The 22,455-nt window shown below is 46.7% G+C and overlaps 1 protein-coding gene across 1 annotated transcript; it reads left to right on the top strand.

Moving 5' to 3' along the window:
* The first annotated feature begins 279 nt into the window (after positions 1-279).
* Positions 280-17,443, top strand: ASB1 (ankyrin repeat and SOCS box containing 1). Its single transcript, XM_026075619.1, has 5 exons — positions 280-507; positions 2,285-2,426; positions 4,505-4,807; positions 9,849-10,234; positions 12,498-17,443. The coding sequence occupies exons 1-5, from the start codon at positions 375-377 to the stop codon at positions 12,629-12,631; spliced, it is 1,098 nt and encodes a 365-aa protein (XP_025931404.1). The 5' UTR covers positions 280-374; the 3' UTR covers positions 12,632-17,443.
* The last annotated feature ends 5,012 nt before the right edge of the window (positions 17,444-22,455 follow it).

The raw sequence follows: 22,455 nt of genomic DNA, 5'->3' as shown, positions 1-22,455 counted from the left end.
CCTCCCCGCTAAAGGAATAAACACTGTCCATATTGCAGAGGAGGAGGGGGCGGGTTTGAAGGAGGAATTGCTCCAGCGATGCCGCCGCTCTCCGGGCTGTCAAAACGGAAGAAGAAGCCCTCTCATTAGACTGGGAAAAAACCACCTTAACATAGAAACAGGAAGCCCTGGGCCCTGGCAGGCACCAATCAGGCCCGGCTTGGGGAGGGAGGGCTGTGTCTGGCAGCCTGGGATGGCGTGTGCAGGCTGGGAGAGGGGAGATGACAGGCCGGGCCGGGGGTCTGGGGTGTGCTAGCGGTCCAGGCGTCGGCAGGCAGGAGGCCGGAGCGATGTGAGGGGCAGGCGCGCGGGGGACCCCTCGAAGACGATCGCGGATGGCCGAGGGCAGCCGCACCGACTGCCAGGCCGGCGGTGCCCGCGCCCTCCCGCCCGAGCCCAGGGATGGCCAGGACGCCCCCAGCATCGGAAATCTGGGCACCAACCTCAGTGCCTCAGGTGGACACGCAGGTAACGTGAGGAGAGCAAACAGCCACGAAACACCCGCCACACCAGCGAGCCCGCCCCACAACACCCCCTTAAAGCCCACTAAACCGCCCGCCGGTGTTCAGCAGTCTCTCACAGGGGTGCACACTGCCCTGCCCGTGCTGGTCGCTGTCCATCCATCCATCCAGGCACCTGCCCGCCCCGCCTCCAACCTTGCAATAAATCCCGGGGTGGGCGAAGCATCGGGGAGCTGCTGCCTGCTTGGGCTCAGGGTACGGGGGGGCCCTGATGCTTGCTGGATGTGTCAGAGGAAGGACTGCTCCGCCAGGCTGGTGGCAGGAAAAAGCCACATAGGATTTGCCAAGCGGGGCTGGGTGCCCCAGCGTGCACTTGGTTGGTCTCCCCCGCTCGGTGTACTTTTAGGCCAAGAGGTTTGTTTCGGTTCGTGTTTTAGCATTGTGTGTGGGGCAGCACAGGTTGTGCCCCCCTTGCCTCCCCACAGCAATTTGCCACTTGTTGCCTCCAACAAACAGGACTCACCAGTGGCAGGAGGAGACAGGATAGCTTTTCTGAGAGCATCTGGGCACCTAATTCCCTTCAATCTTGGTGCGAGGGGACAGCAGCCCTGGTTTGTGCTGGCACACTGCCCACAGGGGCAGTTGTCTTCATCCTTGAAGAAACCTCTCTCCTTCCAGGTCTTTGTTATCCCAAAGCACTTTGGCAGCTATTATTAGCGTGGGGACGTTTGAACAGGTACAGAAAGAGGAAAGCAGCTTCCTCCAGGCTGAAGAGCGGGGAAGGACCAAAGGCCCAACCCTTGCCAGTCCACTCAAAACCTTGTGCAGGGCTGTTGCACGGACTAGCGACACCATCCCTGTGCTTCAGCTTTTTCTCGAGTAAATCTAGATGATACAGCTGAAAAACTGCAATGTGGGCTGGATTTGTGGGGGTCAGGGGAGCTTTTGGAGGCTCAGTGTGGCTGGGCAGGTCAGGGACTCTGTCTCTGCAGTTCCCACGCAGGGATCAGTCAGATGGGCTGCTAAGTTGGCGCCATAAAGCACATGCCAGCTCTCTGCTCCCCGAGTGCTGAGCTAAACCTGACCAGTTTTGTTGTCTGAAGAGGGACAAGGCTCTTTTACAGAGTCTGGTCAAAGCACTGGTACAGCCATAGAAACCTGTGCAGAGGATTTATTTGCATGATTATACCAATGTTGGGGACTTCAGACTGCAACCACATCTCCTTTGCTTTTTTCTGGATGTAGCTAGCACTGAATACATCTTGGAAATTTCAGAAGGGTCCTTTGAGATGCCTTAAACTTCTCCAGAGCATCTGGTATGTTTCCTAAGGAAAGATTTGGACCTGGGGGAGCATGTTGTGCGTCCCAAGTGCACCCAGGAAACACAGAGTTGTTGCGGAATTCAGGGGCAGTTTTCGCTTTTGCAAAGCTTCAGCCTATGATCTGTTCAAGCCATGGGGTGGCGGGACATACCTGTTGCTATTGTCTTTGCCTGTGCTTAGCAGTGGGCATCAAGCAGCCACGATATCAGCAACTGCATACTGGACGGGAGGCCATTCCTTGCTCCACATCTTTTCCCTTCTGTCAGTGTCTGTCGGATTCAGATGTGGAGAAATACGATCTGTAGCTATGCTGGTGTCTTCTCACAGGAAGACAGACTCTCCCCCACGCCATTTTTAGCTCTGTCTGGTGATCCTGGGAGCTATGCCAAGGCTCTTCAGTGCCTGCCTCCTCCAGCAGCCTCTTGCTAGGACTCAACCCAGCTCCCCCTCTCTTCAGCGCAGGTCGTAATCTCAAGGAGTGGCTGAGAGAGCAATTTTGTGACCACCCCATCGAGCACTGCGAGGACACCCGGCTGCACGACGCAGCCTATGTGGGGGATTTACCCACGCTCAAGAGCCTGCTGCAAGAGGAGAGCTTCCAAAGGTGAGGGGCACTTCTCCCACTCAGTGCCAGCCCCTCCTCCCTTCATTAACACATTAGCACTGGCTCTGGAGGTCTTTACAGGACCAAAGGAGGAGTCAGATGCGAGGGTCGATTGAACTCCATTCTGAAAATTTTGACTAATGACTTTTTCATCCCCTGGGCTGCCTGCCCCAAACTGTCCCAACCCCTTCTCCCTGCAGCCTGCTCCTTCTCGAAGCCTGTCCTGCTGGCAGAAATGCCTTGCTCCATTTTTACAGGAAATGTGTTTCATGGGAGATTGCTTTGCTCACCCCTGAAATTATGCCTGTTAGTCCTCCTGGAGGCAAATCTCAAGCTAGTCCTGCGAGGTTCGTAAATGGGCAGTGTCCACGCGTAAACTCTCCTCAGATCATACTGGAAATATAATACTGTGAAAATAGGAGTCTACATATGATGGGAAAAACATATAAAAGGGATTACAATCAAATATAAACCTGAAACGCCCTATGCTACAAAATCTGGCCATAGCTAAGTCTGTGACCATGGGGACAGTTAATTAATTTTCCTGCACCGTGGAGAAAATTGCTTAGACTGCAAATGTCTCTCAGACTTAAAAAAAAGTCCTTTCAGCAAGAATGAGAATGAGCCAGTCCCTCCTTCTGTCACCAAGATGGCTCTGTCGAGCCTCTTCAATCCCTCGGTCTGAGGTTTTGCCCTATTTCTGTCCCATGCTGGGTAGGAACTCTGCCACAGCAGTGCCAGATGACCCTCCAAGGCTCCGGGTGAGCTGAAAGAGGCATCCTTCCCTGCAGGGAAAAGGCAAAGTTAGGCAGTAGGAGAAGGTCTGGACCCATATACCCATCATCAGAGTGAGCAGAGAAGTGACTTCTTTGAATTTGGGGGCAGATATGGGGTGGAGATCCCCAAACCTCCTAGGATAAAACGGAACACTTTTATCATAAGATTGCACAACTGAGGACTTGGTGTGGGGTTCATATTGGTCTTCTTCCTGCAGCCTGGTTGAAGAAAAAATTTGGGGCATTGCTTTCCTGGCAAATGGCCTTAAACACAGCATATAAAAATTGCTTTGTCCTGTTCAGATTACATGGGCCTGCATGCAGTCTGCTAGAAGAGCAAATCGACCACTGCACTGGCTAAGGGGCACATTTTCCTGCCTACCTTGGCCTTAAAGAAATCCCTACCTCTCTGCTGAAATGGTACTTGCAGTGACCTGAAGAGAATTTGTGATTGAGGACTGGACATTTAAGAGATTTTTAGGGCTAACCTGAGATTTGGATGAGCGTGAGGATTAGTACCAGTGATTTCAGGGGGGATCTGAGCAGCCACAAGCCAGAGCCATCTCCTCTGTAAATTGAGCAAGGCTCCTTCTGCCAGTACTGGTATCAACCAAGGATGTTAATGGCCTGTTTATGCTGTTCAGAGCAGCGTGCCTGCCCTCCCAGAGCTAGCTCCTTCCTGGCAGGGCTGTGCCTACCCAGAACTAATACTCCCTGGATTTGCATTCATGTCTCCCTGTGGTGCCAGGTCAAACCTGCACATTGCCAGTGGTGTAATATGGATGTATGCGTGCGCTTCCAGGAGTCTCTCCACTCCTCTTGCTTTTTCTGTTTCTCTGCTGCTTTGACATCACTATGTGCCTGTCAGAGCAGCTTGGAGTAAACCACTGTTTTAGTCCCTGGCTTGGTCACTTCTGATTTGGGAGGTTGTCTGGATAATGGAAAAGGGAAAAGGGAGTAATTTTTTTATTCATTTTAACTGAGTTTTGAGGCAGGGTTTGTCTCTTGCTGTGTTTATGTGCAGCTCCTGACACAGCAGAGCTGTGCTAAAGCCCATATTGCGGGACTACTTCAGTTCCTGCTATAATCTCTGGCTGTCTGCGTGCAGCACCTAGCGCAACAGTGCCAGGCTACTTGACGGAGCTTTTAGAGGCTGCTGTAAATTGCCTAAAATGGGGAGGAAAACCTTCAAGGGGGACATTCGGCCTCCCCCAGCATCTTTCCCCAGGGCTGGGGGAGGCTGAGTGGCACAAGGTGGTGGGAGGCCCTCTCTGACCCATTGCTTCTCTCCTGACCTGCCAGCCGGATCAATGAGAAGTCAGTGTGGTGCTGTGGCTGGCTGCCCTGCACACCGCTGCGCATCGCTGCCACTGCTGGCCATGGCCCCTGTGTCGACTTCCTCCTCCGGAAAGGGGCCGAGATTGACCTGGTGGACGTGAAGGGGCAGACTGCCCTCTACGTGGCTGTGGTCAACGGGCACCTCGAGTGCGCCAAGATCCTCCTGGAAGCCGGGGCTGACCCCAATGGCAGCCGGCACCACCGCAGCACCCCCGTCTACCATGCAGCACGTGTGGGCCGGGCGGACATCCTCCGGGAGCTGATCAGGTGAGAGCCAGGGCACCGGCTGGAGATGGCCCTGGCTGGAAGGGATACAGCTCTGCCTCTCTCTCTCTCTCTCTCTGCCTCCCTCAAGCTCTTTCCTCTATGGGGCCAATGGGACTCAGAGCATCCATTTCCTCCTTTTACCTCTCCCTTCTCCCTGTGGCATGTCCAGTGTCTCCACAGGCCTGAAGAAGCTGGCCAAGAAGGCCACTGATGTGTGACCCCCCCCCCCCCCAATGCCTCATCTCCTAATAAAAAGCCCAGGCGAGGAGTCGTTGTTTCTGATCCCGCCATCAGAGCCAAGCACTGCAGAGCATCCCCTCCCTTTACTCCATGGCTCTGCTCCATCTCAACAGCCCATTGCTGGCTCTCTCCTGCATCTGGCTCTGTGCCCCTCTGCTCAGTCCCACCTGGTTGAGTTTATGAGCAAGGTGGATCCCTCAGCTGGTCAAAAAACATTCAGAAACGCATCTTTGCTGAGCTCTGCTTCCCTGACCATTTTCTGTCCTTGGGAGGAGAGATGCCTCTCACCAGGACCACTTGTTCTTGGCTGCCTGGCATTTGCCCATCACTAGAACACCATCTGGGGCATCCGATTAATTTTCCCCCTTGCCAGAGACCTGACCCACAGCTCCATTGAAGGGAAKGGCATCTCTGGGGTGAAAAGCAATGGAGATCACTATGGGGAGCTGAAAGGTAGCCTTGGCTGGGTGGCAGGGGCCAGTACTGTCTCCGTTGCACTTGCTTGTATGCAACACTAACTTTTGGGCATCCAGCCATCCCTCCTTTCTGCAACATGCTGAGCCAGGGAGTAGTTTGTCCTTGAGAGCAAGGGGCCATTCCCTGGAGGACTACTAGCATGGATGCCTTATCCACCCAGGTGGACCAACAACCTCAGTTGCCCAGCAATGAGAGGCTGGGTTAATTCTGCAATAGCGTCCAAAAATCATTTTCTTAGTTCAGAAGGCTGTCAGGCGTGCAAATATTGCAGAGCACCTGATCCCTTATCCAGGCTCTAGCTGTGGCAGGGTTCAGCAGTGTTAGGGAAATACAAAGATCCCCTGTCCTTCAGGGAATTTTGTCTGCAGCGTCAGCAGCTTGGGGGCTAGCTGTAGGCTGTGTGAACTTGAATTTTCACCTCTGTGGCATGCTGTGATACTTCCTTTCTTCTAAATTGGAAGTTCTTTGTATAAGGGACTGTGCTGAGGAACTATATGGGCCATTGATGCCAAATAATAAGGGATTGTAAGGGGAAAATGTAGGTTGTAGAAAGAAAGAGTAAAAGAAAAGAAAGTTTATTTGGATTCCCACAGAAACACTCTCCAAGGAATCCCCTCAGTGACTGTAAATGCTAGAAAATAACAACAAAAAGGATTTGGATACAAAAATTGCACAATACTTGGGGATTTTCTCCTTCCCTTTTTGCTTATGGGGAAATTATTTTTCACAGAAATGCAGCTTTAAGGAGGCAGGCAAGTAGAAAGAAGGGGAGACTGCGCCCCCCGCTCCTTGCTCCTTCTTCTGGAAGCTGAGACAAGGATGTCCCCATCACTRTGTGCTGCTTGGCACAGGGTTCAGGCTCACGAGCTGCATTCCTGAGAATCTCCCCTGATATATCTGCTAATGCAGGATGAAATGTAGCAAATGGTATTTCAGCACATGGAGAGCTGATGTATTGATTTATATGTCTACTCCTTGGGATACCTTGCCAGCAATATTAAAAGCAAGATTTTGGAAAACTTTCAGGATTAAAAATTAACTGGAATTTGTCCAATATCTTTTTATTAGCCAATGTCTCTCCCAAGGCTGCTATGCTAATACCATATTGTCAGATTGCCCAAAATTTCAAATATCTTGGAGTACAGATTTCATAGATCTGTTCAGAGTTTTGTACTTTAAAATGCAGCCGTATGTTACAAAGCTCACTCAAAGGTTTAGAAAATGTTGATCTAAAAGATTTGGCAGGGGGAATGCAATGAATAAGACCCCTTTTACTGAAATATAAAGTAATATTTTGGAATATTCAGCTTGAGATAGCCCCAGAGTCCTGAAAAGAAAGCCTGGCCTGGTCAGACTGTCCTCCTTAACACATACATTTCCCTGGTACTTTGCTGCAGGTGTCTAAACATCACCTGGTTCATTTTTTTAATCATATGGTAGCACAATCAGGATTCACAATTGCTGAACCAGCTAACCAAGCAATAAGTGAAATTGTATCCATTAATAGTAAATACACACATAGCCATGGAGTGGTGATCCATTTTATAGGCAGACTGGCGGAAATATTTACAATTATATTGCCAGGGATATAGATTACTTTCCTAACAGCTTGTTATGTGATCATGCTTCGATGAGATGGACTGCTGTATTGTACTTGCAACGTAACTGAGGGCTGACCCAGCGTACTAAGGATGAGAGAGTCTTTTTGCCTCACTAAAAGCACTGCAAAAGAGAGCTGACAGATCACACCAGTGCCTCAGATGTGTAACTAACTCTATGGGAAAAGGAGAATTTCATATTTTGTTGCAAAATGGAGATCTCCACAGAGAATTTTGACAACAATAATGGGAAAAAAAAAGGAGAGGGAAGGATAGAAATGTGAGGGTACGTGGCTGTCTGATGAGAACTATGGACGTAGGAAGCAATAGCCTTACAGTAGCCCTGCAAAAACCCTATAGCATCACATATGACTCCATCCAAAACGCTTGGATAGTCTGATTTTAAGATGTATATATATATTTTTAATCTGCAGAGAATGTGTGTGATTTCTATGGAGAATAGACAGCTTTTCTTATTTAGACCTCYGTGCTCCAACATAGGGAAGCCAAGCAGATTTAGCAAAGCACTCTGAAAGCTGCTAGAAGGTGGGAATGTCCCTTAGTGTGCAGCAGTTGCCACTGGGCTGACTGCCTGGACCAGGAAGTGAAGGTTGGCCATGCGGGCTGGTGTGGAGACCAGCTCTCACTCTACAGTGTCATTTCTGTTCTCTACCCCACAGGTCACCTGGGAGCCTACCCGGGATGTTTGTGGCTTGGGAGATCTTGTGTGTTGGGGTAGAGATACATAGTGTGCTGTTTGCAGCTCTTAGATACATTTTCTTGACCCTTGTTCTGTGCATGCTTAATTTAAATGAGACTATTTCTCTTCTCAGAGTTAAAGCATGTGGTTAAGTATTTGCTGGATTGGGACCAACCCCTACTGGGTTCAGAAAGCTATGCAGGCCTTGAGGCAGAATTTGTCCCCAGGTGGTTTCCTTATATGTTTTATTAACTGCAAAGAAGAATATTATGATATCTAGGAAGACAGAAAAACCCAGTCTTCTGAACGCATGGTTTGTAGTTTTGAAAGAGGGACTGGTGGGTGAAGGTACATTTTATTACTGTGCAGTGAAAGGACAGGACTTCTGCTTGATCTGGAACTCCGCAATTAAAAACAGCTACTCATTAGGTGACTGTGCTGTCTCCCTCCTTGCTCTGCTCCAGGCTGCATGTGAAATAGATGCAGCTGCAGTGTCACCATTGCTTGGGTGTTACCCAGCCTCAGGCCAAACGCAGAAAATAAATGCTTATTTCTATTGTCACTTCTTTCTGCAGCATTGCCATTTTTCAAATTCCATGCTTTTCCAGAGAGTGACACTTTGTCTTTTTGTTCCCATTTATTTTGCTGCATTCTTCTCTTTCTCCAATAGTAAAAAAGAGACCTTCAAAGCAAATAAACCCTATTTTCTGCTCATTCTCTACCTGGCGCCATCTATACTTCCCAAAAACATCCCACTGGGCCTAGATGCTGTGGATGCTACTTCTGTTGTATGACCATGCTGACTTCCATAGAGGAGGGGTCTACCCTGCTCACTCATCTATTCTGTGTCATGACAAGCCCGAGACTGCTTTGCTCTGGCCGCAGGGGATTATGGAGTAGTTGAGACACTGTGGCACCATGCAGTGAAGATGTGAGATACTGGCCTCCCCACAGAGTAGCATGAGGCAAGAGCTGGTTGTGAAAGGCTTGACAGATTTGCTGTAACATTTTGTGGAGGTCTCTGCTTCAGTGACTAGAGTGTCGGCCAGTGAATTGTAATCTCTCATGCAGTATCTAATATAATACATAACTGGTGAACTGAGCTATGCAGAATGGATGGGTAGAGTGGAAGTTCAACACAATTATTTAGTATTTTTCCAGTTTCCTGGAATGCTCAGAATTGGTGAGTGCATCCATTTGACTGAGCTGAACACTAGGGAAAAGGCCTGTGTTTGACTCTCTGATGGGATTCCAACCATGCAAGCTCCTTCAGGAACAGGATTTTGTCATATATATTTCACTGTTGAGCACAGATTTTGAGCACAGATTTCTGTTCCATTTCCTGGCTGTTTGTGATAGTCAGATCAATTGCCTGTCTAGCTCCTTGGCCTTTTTTATCCTGATGGGGAAGTTATTTCACTGGAAGTCACTTGGAAACATCCCCCACTCCCCAGCCAGCCAGAGGCCAACATTATGTGCCACTGGCTCAGGCTGAGCTGTCCCTCGTGCCAAGGCCATGCTCAGCACATCCTTTGGGAGGGTGGGGAAGGGTGTCCCTCAGCTGCTCCTCCTCTCTTCTGATCCTGGGCTGTTGCAGACATAGGATCTGCTTTGCTTCCTAAAAATCAGACTGTGCTGTATATGGTATCCCTGCTCTAGCCTCTCTCTGCCCCTCAAAGTCTGTCTTTCAGGAGATAAATTCCCCAGTGCTAACTTTGAATGTGAAGCTGCATTAAATTCCCTTGTAGTTACCCTTCTTCAGAACCAGTGTGGCCTAAATTCAGTTTTGTTTTGTTTAGTTTGCTGGTGAATGACAGGATGCTTGCAGGGCCCTACAAAGGGTAGATATGGGTGGTTCTTGGGTGGAGGGGCACATAGGTACCAAAGGCAGACAAGCCCTAGGGTTCTTACCCTCTGGGTTAGTGTGTGGCCAGCATCCTTCACTCATGCCTGCCATTTTGTGCCCCTGGGCTGCAGTCATGTTGTCGCTCTTGTTTCCAAACAGTCTCTCCTCTCTCCCATCCAGGTATGGTGCAGATGTGGATGTGAATCACCACTTGGCTTCCCGGGTCCCCAGCCTCTCCTTGCGACCCCTCACCACGCTGGTGGTCTGCCCACTGTACATCAGTGCTGCCTACCACAACCTCCAGTGCTTTAGGTTGCTGCTCCAGGCGGGAGCCAACCCAGATTTTAACTGCTGCGGGCCCATCAATATCCAAGGCTTTTCCCGGGGCTCACCAGTGTGCGTGATGGATGCTGTCCTGCGGCATGGTTGTGAAGCAGCATTTGTCCACCTTTTGATTGACTTTGGAGCCAATTTGAACCTGGTGAAGGTGGAGGCCTTGGGAGGTGAATCCACAGGAAGGGTCAAAGTCAACCCTGAGGCTCTGCAGATGTTCAAAGAAGCAAGAGGTAAGCAGTTTTGACTAACTACAGTGGCTCTGGTTTTATCTAGGTCTGCATTTAAGAGAACTCTTTGGAAGATTTATTTGGTAGTTAGGGGCCATTAGCCTGGTAGAGCATGCTGGGTGCCATGGATTTATTTGTATCAGTGTGTTTTGTGCTTGGTGGTCATTTCTCCCTAAATATCACCACAGGTGCCTTCTCCACTGTTGGCACCATTGGTATCTTGCACAAATGGCTTCTCCCAAATGAGGAGGCAGCAGTAGCTAGGAGGATGGTGGACGTTACCATCCTCTTTGGTTCAGGTCTGTTTGTTCAGGCCCCTTTAGCCAGGTGTAAAAGGATTCTGCAAACAGGATATACCGAACTTAAAAGTATAAAGCAATTCTAACACACACAGAAGATAGATAGGATTTAACAAGCTATTCAGATAGGCATTACTGAGCTCACCAGCCCTGATAAGGCACCCAAAGAGCCTTTGCTGGCCAGGCAGGTGTTGGGCAGGAGGAGACCATGGGGCCGGCCTTTGTGGCTCCCTTGCATAAATCCTCAGTGTTGCCGTGTTGCTGTCTGCCACCAGCTCCTTCGCTGCTGGTAACAGTGGTGACTCGACTCAGTGAGAGTTCTTGGTGAGCCTCCAGCTAGACTCCCTGTTTTTCTCCTGTTGGATTTCATGCCTTGCCATGGTGCTTCCCCTCTTGAATTCTTGAGCAACCAGTGATCCCCATCTCAGCAGTCTTATCTCTGTAATTTTTGCTTTTTTAGCTTTCTATGTTCTTTCTTCCAGCTCTTTCCCATTGCTTAGCAGTGTCCTCAGCAGTCGAAGGCACGGTTAGGAAGTGGGGCCATATCAGAGCTGGGCTTTGGGTCCACGGACCACTGGTAGCTGACAGGCAAGTTAGGGCAAGTGGTTGCAAAGGGATGATACAGTGGGGCACCACACCTCTGGCACTTATGTCTTCATTCTCTTGCTCATTCACCATTTGTGGTGCATCCAGCCAGACCCAGTTCAGTGAAGCCACAGAAATGTGCCCTCACTGTTCTTGAGTGTGCCTATGGCCAGGGGGTCCCAGGGATTCCTTGGGACTGAGGTGGTATAGTGGTATCTGGGCAGGCTGGTTGGGTGGCAAAGTCACAGTAGTGGTAGGAAGTAGGAGATGAGAGCTTAGCTGGTAGTGTAAAATAGTGGGAAAAAGCTGACTTTTTGAATTCAGCATCCTCTGGGAAGTAAATGAGTTATAGAAGATGTAAGCCAGAGTCTCAAGCTTAAACATGCCTGCATTTACCTGCTACTTCTTTCCTTTTTTAGCAAAAACAACATCAGTTCAGTGTGTACCCCTGTTCCAGAAAGGGCAGCACCTCATAAAACCACCAAGCTCAGGCACTGAAGGTCAGGGCTTTGCACCAGGGTCAAGTAGAGTTTCCCTCTGAAACTCCAGACCAGAGAGATTTAAAAGGGATTCAGGACATGGGATGCAAATGCCTAGTCCCCACCCCAAAGTATATTCAGCTTTGCGCATGCCTGGTTTTCAAACCCTCCTGGACTTTTGCAGAGCAGAGCTGGGAATAAAGCAGGGCAGGTGGTTTCATTAAGCCTGGGTTTAGGAGGCAGATGGGATAGGCCTGCCTGCTCTCCTCAGGTATGGCAGTCAGGATAATGGAGTGATGCCTTGGAGGTCCAATTCCTGAATCAACAAGGATACCACCATACTGCTCTCCTTGCGCTGGCAGAGCTCTCCATGAATTCAACAGAAGCCCTTGACGGAAAGCTGGAATAAGGCCTGAGCTGGCTGCCAATGCTGGGGCTTCTCCCCACAGCTGTTGCTTCCCAGAGGATGGCTTAGTACAAAAGGAAAGTCTACATCACTTTAAAATGATCTGATTAGTATAAAGCCTCTCACAGCCTTCACTGGTGCAGATTTGACAGTGATCTCTTGGACCCACTCTGGCAGGGCTCAGGTCTATAGTAACAACCCCATGCAGTCTCCATCTTGACCTTCCAAGTTGCCTCTGTGGCATTTGTGATTGCTCCAATGCTTTTGCCAAAAAGTGCGGCCTCCTCACAGGGAGGATTTGTGCAAGGTCAACTCTCCTGCACTGTCTTTCTGTTGCTGTGCAGAACATCGCCTCAGCTTTCGGAGGGGGTAAACGACTCCTCTGCTGTCAGCAGAGGCTTTAGGCCGTCCGGAGCTCAGCACAATTTACATGCTGTTATGCCTCTCTCTTTCTCCCTCTGTCCCTCAATATTTCCTCTCTGCTTTCTTTATTGCAGGCCGCACCCGGAGCCTGTTGTCTCTCTGCCGCATAACTGTACGAAGAATACTTGGCAAATGTCGTCTGGATCTGATCCATATCCTTCCAATCCCAGACCCCATTAAAAAATTTCTACTTCACGAACACAGTTAAAGGGCAATTGACTGCTTTCCAGGACAGTTTCATTTAGTAAATGACTGAGCTGACAAAACCAGGTGCCAATCCTGACCCCACGGTCAAATATTGTATTTGCTCATGGAGTGCACATAATTCCCTGTTCCTGTGGTTTCCTCCTTCAAATTTAGGGTGCAGTGATTCTGTGTGTCTATACTTAAGCTACCAGTTACCTAACTGGTGATCTGTTGTTTGCAATTGGTTGAGCAATGAGGCCAATACCTGTGTGTGGCTATTACATGAGCAAATACAAAATATCCTATAGCTATTAGCCTATATCTGTTTGTTATGACTCTACCTCTGTTATTGCTCCATGTTAAACGTGTGTTGGGCCTCAGTGGCACTTCTGTGTGGGAAATGCATCCATACTTAAGTCGCGGTCTTTCATTTTCCTATAGTGTACTAGGGAGTCTCTCCTCTCCTTGGTAAGAGGTTTACAACAGTATCGTTCTCTTTCTGGCATCAATACCTGGCCTTCGCCTTCCCCATGGAGTCTGTGATTGCTGCTGTGAAAGTGGATATATTTTATTCTGTCCTCTTCTGGTGTGAAATGCATCAAGTTTCCTGTCCAGTGCTGTGTGTTACCTGGAGAATTGTTTCTGTGTCTTTACGTGCTCCAAGGTAGCTGCTGTCTTGGCTTTCTTCGTGTAGGGGACCCATCATGCAGATGGGAGAGTAGCAGAATATGTAATCCTATCCTGTCTGAGTCACTGTCTACAGAGCACCAGATGTACCATCGCAACTTGGCTCTTCCTCCAGCACAATGATGGAAGAGGCAAGGGGTGGCCAGTTCTCCCCATGACTGCCTAGGACCAGACCAAATCTCATAACCACTGCCTTAGCACGAATGAGAAAACATGTGGAGAGAAGAAGAAAAGGTAGTTTCACATGGGAAAACTGATAGTTACACAGTCTATACAGCCCATTGTGGTGATGTGGTGGTCCCTGTGGTTCAGCCATTGCTACTGTGTGAGTATTGGGTGATAGGATAAGGACTGTGATACTCAAATGAGACCGTGAAGTGAACCTGAAAGATTTCTGGGGTATCTTTGGGGAAAACAATAGCCAAACTCATTTCCTGTAAAATGTGTTTGAATATCTGAGAGTAACCAGGAACAACAGTAGAGGAGTTGCTAACTTGAACTGTTGTGTTGCTGTGCTGGATGGTAGTTGATCCAATGTTTGCAAATGTATCTTTGTGATTATGAAGAAAAAACCACCAAAAACTCTCTCTAGACTGCCTGCTTTGCTTAGAAGTTACCCCATATCCATAGTCACCAATACTGCAGTGGTCATGTTGTTACTGAAGGCCCAGTAAAGTAGCTAACAGTGGACAGCACGTAGGAATAGAAATGCCTACCTACCTGCTACTCCATATAGAGTCTGCTCTGGTCTTTCTTAGACCCCCTGGGGTAACAAGGAAGGGGGGTTGTTTAAGCTACCTTGCATTTCAGGAAGTTTTAAGTGCATTTGGATACTTCTCCATTGTAACTGACAGACCTGGCTATCCTGCCTATATGGGAGCAGAATCTCAAGGCTACCCCATGGAATGAGCACTGAGCCCTACACAGCCAGTGCCCCCACTCCCCTCCTATCTGTGTTGGATCTCCCACATATGGGCCCAGGAAGGCAGCCTTAGAAAGCTGTCCTTTGTAGAGCTTGTGCCAGAAGTGTCTTTCCCTACTTGTAGATACTCTTTGAATTGCTTCAGACCAGCTGCTGAAGGGATTGACTTGGGGTGAGTTGTATACCTTTTACTTGAAAGTACCTGTTTTCAAATGCCTTTAGAGAGCTGGAGAAAGACCAGAAAGGTGAAAGGTGAATAGGTCTTGAGGCTAGCTTGTGAAATACTCTTTCTCCAGAGGCACCAACAAATGCAAAATCACAGTTCAGATTCTGATCCCCCCACTATGCGATATGTTTGTGGTGGAGTTTGACAAGCAGTAATGGACTTCTCTGTATTTGGTATTACCTGCTGAAGAGTACCTGCCTTTCTGAGTGCTTCCAGAGAAAGAGGAAGGGCAGGAAAAATGGAGTCTCTGACTGTTTTTTATTATTTCAATTCTATGGCCGGGCTGGAACGTGATGCTGGAATGGCAGCCAATGTCCAACTAGCCTCTCACGTATTTGGCCTCTGTGCACTGATTTTAAGTTAAGGTGACAAGATTTGCACTGCTGAGAACTGCATTGTTGAGAACAAGCTAAACTGTGGTGGTTATGGTCAGTGCTCAGATACCAAAGCCAAAGTTACTTTTAAAACCCTCCACAGATGAGATGTAATGGCAAGGATACATAGGTATGGGCATGCTTTCCAGGTGGCAAGGCAGCAGTATTGCACTGTTTTCCTTTTCACGCTTGCAGATGTTTTAGGTTTTCACTGTGCTGGAGGCCAAGGCAGCCCATGAGCTTGTTGCCTGAGACTTGTGTGCTTGCTTTATAGGAGTGTTAAYATGCCAAAAAGATGCAAACAGGTTGTAAAGCTTCTTGTCACCTTGCTGGCAATACCATAATGTTTTGCAGGAGCACGGACTGAACATGCTCCCTAGCTCCACTATAGAGGCAGAAAATGAGGGAGGTTGTCTTGAGAAGATGCCATGTCAACAGCTTATTTGGGTCAAATTTTTTCCTCTGATTTTGCACTTGATCAGATAATTTTGCAGACCAATCATGTGTTAGTGCCTTTTGGGAGGAAGCTGTAGTATGGACATGGAGGACATATGCTTCTCTGGGGAGAGCTGGCTCAGTGGTAATCCCCCTAGAATGAGGTACGGTGAAAAGCCAGGGTCGGTGGTGTGAATGATGGAGAGTGGCTCAAAGAAACTCACAGAATTTTATTTGTTACAGGCATGATTAAGTCAGTGTCCAGTGTAACTTGAAGGTGTAATTAAAGATAAACTTCCACAGACGACCTTTTACCAGTTTTCATTATAGCTGCCTTCAGAGGTCAGTATTTGATTTGTCGACTGTTGTGCCCTTGACTGACACAGTCTTGCAACAAGCTTATGGAGAGCCAGGCAATGACTCCCTACCCAGACCAGCAACTGTAGGCATACATTTGTGTTCCCTCCCAGAACCATGACTCCCATATGTGTGAAGCTAAGAAGAGCTCCCTCTTATCCATGCATAGACTCAATATCTGGTACAGATACAATTTCTGTGTAGGTCCCACTGGTAAACTCAAGCCATGCTGGTGGTGAAGACTTTGGCCCCAGTTAGTTTACCAAATTCATTCTTTATATATAATTTGAGATATGATGATCATGATACTCTAACCATGTGCTGAACTTTGTGCATATGGGTAGTTCTTTTGACCTTGAGTTTGAAGGACTGCATAGGTCTTCAAATCCAACTGCACATTTAACCTATGTGGAGTCCAAAGGACTCCCCCGGTCATGGATATTTCCAGCCTCAAACCCACAGGCCAAAGGATGCTTCTCCTAACCCTACAGCAAACATGCTTGAAGTTCAACAAGCACTTGGATCAGGATAAAAGCTTTCAGGTGCAGGAGGTATTTCTCCTGGACTACCTATCAAACTTTCATCTTAACTGGGGACTGTGCCTCCTGTGAAGGTTCCAACCTTAAACCAGGATGGTCTTCCTCTTTTAACTGAGGGACTGAGGAGAGTACAGCTCAGTGAGACAACTCACTTGCACAATGATAAGCCATGAGTACAAAGAATGATGTTGGAGTAGGTCCCTGGGACATTGGTTGCTGAGGATACATAGACCCAGCTTTAGCTAAGTGAAGTGGTTTAATACACAGACAAATATACAGATTAACAAATCTGGAATCTTCATTGTAGAGAGATAAATATTGAATCCTGAAATAAATTCATGACATTCATAGACCTTGGTGTCCTGTCCTGTAGCTACCAGAACTGTATCCTCTGGCTGCCCTATCCCTTTCAGCTAGAGGAAGAATAGCCTTCCAGTATGATAGCTGAGCAATAATATATGCATATTATACAGCTTCACGCTATATAAACAGCATTTATTCTTGTCTTAGCTCAGATTTCACCAATTCCTCCTATGTAGTAAATGTATTTTTTTTCCATATTGTCCATGAGGTATGCTCAAATAACATGAATAACACATGAGTATTGTGAAGTCACGGGTGAAAAACTAAACTGTTGCACAGTATACATCACATACAAGGAAGAATCCCTATTATATGTGTGCATAATATAGAAAGTGTGTGTTGTATGGCCTAGCTGTAAATGTGGATGGGATAGGATGGTGGATGACAAGATTTGGAAAGTGTCTAGAGAACCAAGACAGATTTGGAATAAGCAAAGCAGGTCCAAAGCAGTCTTTTTTGCATGTGCTTTCTTGTGTTTGTTGCTGTAGGGGATTTCCAGAGCACAAAATGCTGGTAGCTGGTTATACCCTACTATCATTTCCTGCCACTTGGGAGTTTTGTAAAAGGCAAAAGAACAGTATTTGTTGGGCTGAAGTGTTTTTTTCCCATCCTCAAATTCAGGTAAAGTACTTTTTGCACTCAAAAACAGCCTTTGAGTTGCAGCACCTCTTTAGCCCTTCCTGTTTCAGTGAAGAAACCAGTCTAAGAAACCACCCGGGACACTGTAGAGATGACATGCAGGAGACACCTGTTTTAAGAGGTGCTGTTCAGTGGTTTGTTGGTTTTGCTCAGAGTGGAATGAATTTGCACAGCAGCAAGATTAAATCTGAGTGCAGACTGGAGGTATCCGTGGTAGGCTTGGGTCTGTTTGTAACTAAATAAAGACATTCTAGTGCAAGAGTCTGCCTGTCCATCTAATCATTTATCTCAACATGGGAAGGGGAAATAATACTGCTCTATACAGCAGAGAGCAGACTGGGGACTTCTGGATTTACAAAAGCCTGAATCCTGCTGGCCTCAGGGCTTTGACTTGGAAGCTGTAGCTGACTCCTCAGCCTGTTTTCTAGCCACTGGAGGGGGCCGGAGAACCATGTTGCCTGTGAGCACGTTACAGGCAAGCAGGCAGAGTCTGGGCCCTGGTTTCCTGCACCACTGCCAACTTCTGCATCACCACCCCTGTACAGTTTCAGGAGGGACGTGGCAGCAAAATATAAACCAACCTTAACGTACAAAGACACAGAGGCCCCCTCTCTGAGGCCTCTTCCCCACAAATCTTTCAGTTGTCCTTTCATAGACTCATATGTCCTTCCAGCAGTGCTGGCCTGCCCTTTCCTGAGGGTGCTGTGGCATCTCATGGCAGCAAAAGGTGGCTGCTGTCACCTACTGCTGGTTGAAGCAGTCCGGYGGTCTTGGCTTTCCACCTGGTTCTTCAAAATAAGCTGAAGAAAGCTCTTTAGACCTCTAATTTCTGTCCCCCTTCCTTTATACCAAGCTTGTTTTCTTTGATCTACTGAAGGTCCCCTTTCTCCAGCAAAGCTGATGCTATGGCCACCACCTGGAGCCTGGTCTTCCCAACATATTTACTTTACCCATAATCTGAACGTGGCTCTTCATCCATTGAGATACAGTCCATAGCCTCTGGCAGACAGTCACTAAGGTACTCAACAGTGCCAAGTCTACAGAAGTTACCTGCAAGGGAAGGCTTGCCAACAAGTGGCAGCCCTGAAAATCTGTTTTTAAAAAATTAATCCATTCCCGTGGCAGTTCCTGGAGCTGGAAATGCAGTTCCACAGTTTGACATAGCATGAAAGCAGCTCTGAAGATGGTTAATATGATTCCTCAGAATATTTCAAGTTTTATAACTTAGCCTTTTCCAGCATCTTCTTTGCAAAACTCCCAACAAACTATCTCTGATAGTTGTTTTGTTCTTCCTAGGAATTAGCAGATGTAGTGCAGACTCTTGTCTGTCACATCCTGACAATTTGCTATGGGGATTACCTTCCTTAGCTCACGTAGTAGAAAGAGAGCATTTCAGGGACCCAAAGATTTAGTTCTTGTAGCTATCTCCAGTCAGGGGCACTGGTCCCTGTAACTATCTCCAGTCAGGGGCACCAGTCCCTGTTTTAGGATCCCTGATGTTTTATCTTGGGTAATCAGTCTGGTCTGTCTAAGCAAGGCGAAAAGAGAGTTTCTCCTACATTGGAAGAAAATGATCACAAGGTTTGAAATTATGGTGATTAAGAAGTCCTAATCTGAAATTCTAACATATGTCCAACCTCAATATTCTTCTAGCTCAGAAATGACTCACTCCTGCCTCCCAGTGCAAAAAAACACTGAGACTAATGCAGTAGCCACCGCTGAAGGGGGGGGAAAAAAAAATGGGATGGAGCAATGCATAGAGCCTATTCCTGCTGGGTCTCATTCCCACTGGTAAGCTATGAACCTGGTGCCCATAACCCTGGCTGGGGGGATGGGTCAGCTATAGGATCTCCGTTCCACAGTTTAGAAAGAACAAGAGATTTCTTGTCAGCTGGGACAATAAACATTGAATTGTTTAAAGAGCCGCTAGACTCCAGCCATTATTTTGCATGTTTATTAGCCTATCCCCTCTTGGTCATGTCCTCTCTGGAGTTGACAGGCTGAGATTTCTGGTCACCTGTCATTGAAATTCTTGTATGTCTGGGGAGAAAAGATCATCTGTGAGTCTGCCCTTGGTTTATATAATGGCATTACAACATTTTCCGTATTACTCACACTTGCCAATCTTATCTTAAGATCTAACACAGAGTTCCCTTTCCTGCAGCAGTAAGGAAGAGAAGAGATTTTGCCTTTCACTGTGTGATGCTCAGCTGTTTAGCCTGAGCGGGGAAAACCAGCAAGACCACAGTAAATCTCACTCAGTCTCAAAGCATTTTCTCTAGCATGCATTATTTCTATTTCCCCAGCCACCTACTTATTTTTTTTTTTTCCCCCTCTGAGCTCCTTCATGGTTGTCTTCTCTCTCAAATGATCTCTCTCACCCCTGCAAGATGTAATCTGCAAGAAAAAGAAGAGGTGTTAAAAGGGCATGAGGTACACCAACATTTGGATCTGCCAGCCCTCTTATATGAAAATCCTGCATGCTGAGACCCACTGCTCATCTGCAGTGTGTCTGAGAGATGGGGCAGCATGTTTGTGGAACATGGCTCCTTTTGCCTATACAACCCTGATGCTCCCGGCCCTGAGTGGAGGAAAAGACAGCTCCAGTCCGTTGAGATTATCATTGCATTGCAGAGCTCATTAACCCATCTGAAGGTACACTTATTTCCCACTTCTTCCAGCACTTTCTCCCCTCAACACATATGTACATGCCTGATTTGTACCATTCCACTCTGCATTTTTTGCACTTCTTTTTTGTTTATGCTTTAGAGACAAATGAAATCTGCTTTTGTTTACTGGAAAATATGCTTTATTTTCCCATCATTGAGCATCTGGTGTTTGTAAAATTTGCAACAAACCTTTCCAATAGAAAATCAGGCAAGTCTGAGTTTGCACGGCCAGGAGTTCACGTGTGCCATGATCTTTGTGCTAAAAAGGTATTATAAAGTCCAAACCCTAGAACGCAGCAGTTGAACAGGTTTTGCATTGGCAAAAAGCTACAGTAAAATGCTGAAAATTCACGGTGCCCTCCAAGGTGTGTTTAGTGAAGGCCGCGAATTACTGCAAAGGCCAAGTAAGCCTGTGCTTAAAAGCTCTCTGCACAAAGGAAACAGTGGCAGGTGGAGAGTCCCTGTGACCCCTAGGAGTACCTGCAAACATTTGTGCTGTCAAAATAAAAGCTAACAGCAGGGAGAAGATGTTCAGAAAACATCTTGGGGAATGTCAGACCATTTCTGTAAGCAGGCCCCAGGCCCAGGTTAATCAAAACAGCCTTGAGCCCCATGTGGAAGCAACTCATTGTGATGAGGTGACAAATGGATATTATTTTGAGTGCCACCATACAGAAATAGCTGGAGGTTGTGCCTCCAAGGTAGGTATGTTTCGGGACAAGTTTTTTTCAAGTGTTTTGGGTGAGGACCACAAAATCATTCAAGAAATGGCCATTACTGGAAGTCCAAATGAAATTCTGCCACTTGGAGGTCAGAGGGAAAAGCAAGGCAATGATGGATAAGATACCCTTGGACAGCCTTGTCATTAATTAATGGCTTCAGCCATCCACCAGAAGGTATCAGGATGATGTATGATTTGTACACAGTCTGCTCCCCATGGCATAGGCTTTCTATAAGCCTTCCAAACACACCAGGGTGAGGTGACACTTGTAGACATGGCATTTTCTCTGATGGCATCTTTCCACAATCATCTGAAAGCTGCTAGGGGAATTTGGAACCTGGTTTCCAGCCATGATTCACTTGGCCAACTCTGCACTCGCCTTCAATTTTAATAATTTGGCGACATCCATTTGTTTAATGTTTTGCAAAGCAGGGTCTGCATTTGCTCAGAGAAAATGAAAGCTGAAGGATGGTAAAATGCCTTCGTAAATTGGAAGTTAAATTAAGAAATCACTTTAAAAGCACTGAGTACTATTAGCTCCATATAGCAGTGTCATTTATGACATTGCAAGTTGTGGTACCATTTGGAGGCATGGAATATTAAGGAGGCACAGGGAGGGGGTGGATTGTTTCTGACATTTCTGAGACTGCTTTCATTTGCAGCTGGAATGTAATAATAGATTCATAGTTTTTTCATTTCCCACAAAACACAGTTTTTACCAACAAGTCTTAATTTTGGAAAAATTCAGAATTTCAACATTTCATATCAGTATGAAAGCAGTTTCTGACCATTTTCTGTTACATTTGATCATATCAATAGTATTCCATTTCATTGTCTATAGCGAAAACATGTTGTCCAACAGTTGTAATATTTTATTTTATTTATTTATTTATTTTATTTTAAAATTACTAATGGTAGCTGCAATTTGATCTTGATTGGGACATACTATGTTTTCATAGAACCTTCTGTTTGTATTCCAATGAAATTGTGATGATTTGACAAGTAGTACATTATTCCAGCCATATGATGAAACACAGTAGAAAAGACAGAGTAAAACAAAATAAATTCAACCCCAACAATTCTACATAATAACCTATGTTTTTATGAAAAGTTTTTTCTTTCAAACTACTTCCTTCTGTACATTTTCATTGAAATAAATACAATACAGCACCAAATAAATATGTTTAAGTTATTATTTTTTCTTTAATGAGAGCTGGTTTGCTCTGTTCCTCAGTGTCCTAGTAAGAAGGATAAGGTTCAAGACTGAAGAATTCACATAGAACGCTGTAACAGATGCTAAACATTTTCTGGAGTTGCTTGGGCACACCGATAGATAGATGCTCTGAAGAGCAGTCCAAAGCACATCAGTGTGGAGCCTTCCTGCACAGATGAACAATGATGCCTTGGTCATGCGTTGGTGCCCCATGGCATGTCTGAGCAGTGCTTCATTGCAGGTCAGGCCATGCACTGCTGGGCAGAACAAAACTGTTGCACTGTTAAAAGCCTGACTCTGCCCTGCCGTGCTGCAGACTATGGTGCTCTGTGGGTTTGTGCAATTCTGAGGTCTTCCTTGCATCCCAACATCACTCTACCACTTGGACTCTTTGCTCCAGAAACTTCTTCCCCTTGCTGATCTGGAAAGGAATTTTGCTTTATAATTAATATGTTGCAAGGCTTTCTGTTGTTTAAGGTATTCAAGTCATTGCCTTCATCAAAGCAACCAAATAAAGTTTCTTATAAATACTAACTTGCAAAGCAGAAGTTTTCAATTATCCTAGCTCCACGCTTAATATCAGTTTCTATAATCACCAACCTCCATTAGTGCAACTTCCTTAAAATGACAACATCAAAGCCGAAGTTCTTCTTTACCTTAGCTAGGTACTGCCACCAGTCTGGAGTTAGGCCATCTGCATG

This window comes from Apteryx rowi, unplaced genomic scaffold (assembly GCF_003343035.1).
Source record: "Apteryx rowi isolate R43461 unplaced genomic scaffold, aptRow1 scaffold_407, whole genome shotgun sequence".
Lineage (NCBI taxonomy): Eukaryota > Metazoa > Chordata > Aves > Apterygiformes > Apterygidae > Apteryx > Apteryx rowi.
Note: the sequence above shows the minus strand (reverse complement) of the source record. Positions and strands in the feature narration are given on the sequence as shown.

What these genes read in the sequence shown, in the direction of transcription:
- ASB1 (XM_026075619.1), top strand. Translation starts at nt 375, where the DNA reads ATGGCCGAGGGCAGCCGCACCGACTGCCAGGCCGGCGGTGCCCGCGCC. An exon ending in TGCCTCAGGTGGACACGCAG is followed by an intron (nt 508 to 2,284) that starts GTAACGTGAGGA and finishes TCTTCAGCGCAG; the next exon opens with GTCGTAATCTCAAGGAGTGG. An exon ending in CAAGAGGAGAGCTTCCAAAG is followed by an intron (nt 2,427 to 4,504) that starts GTGAGGGGCACT and finishes CTGACCTGCCAG; the next exon opens with CCGGATCAATGAGAAGTCAG.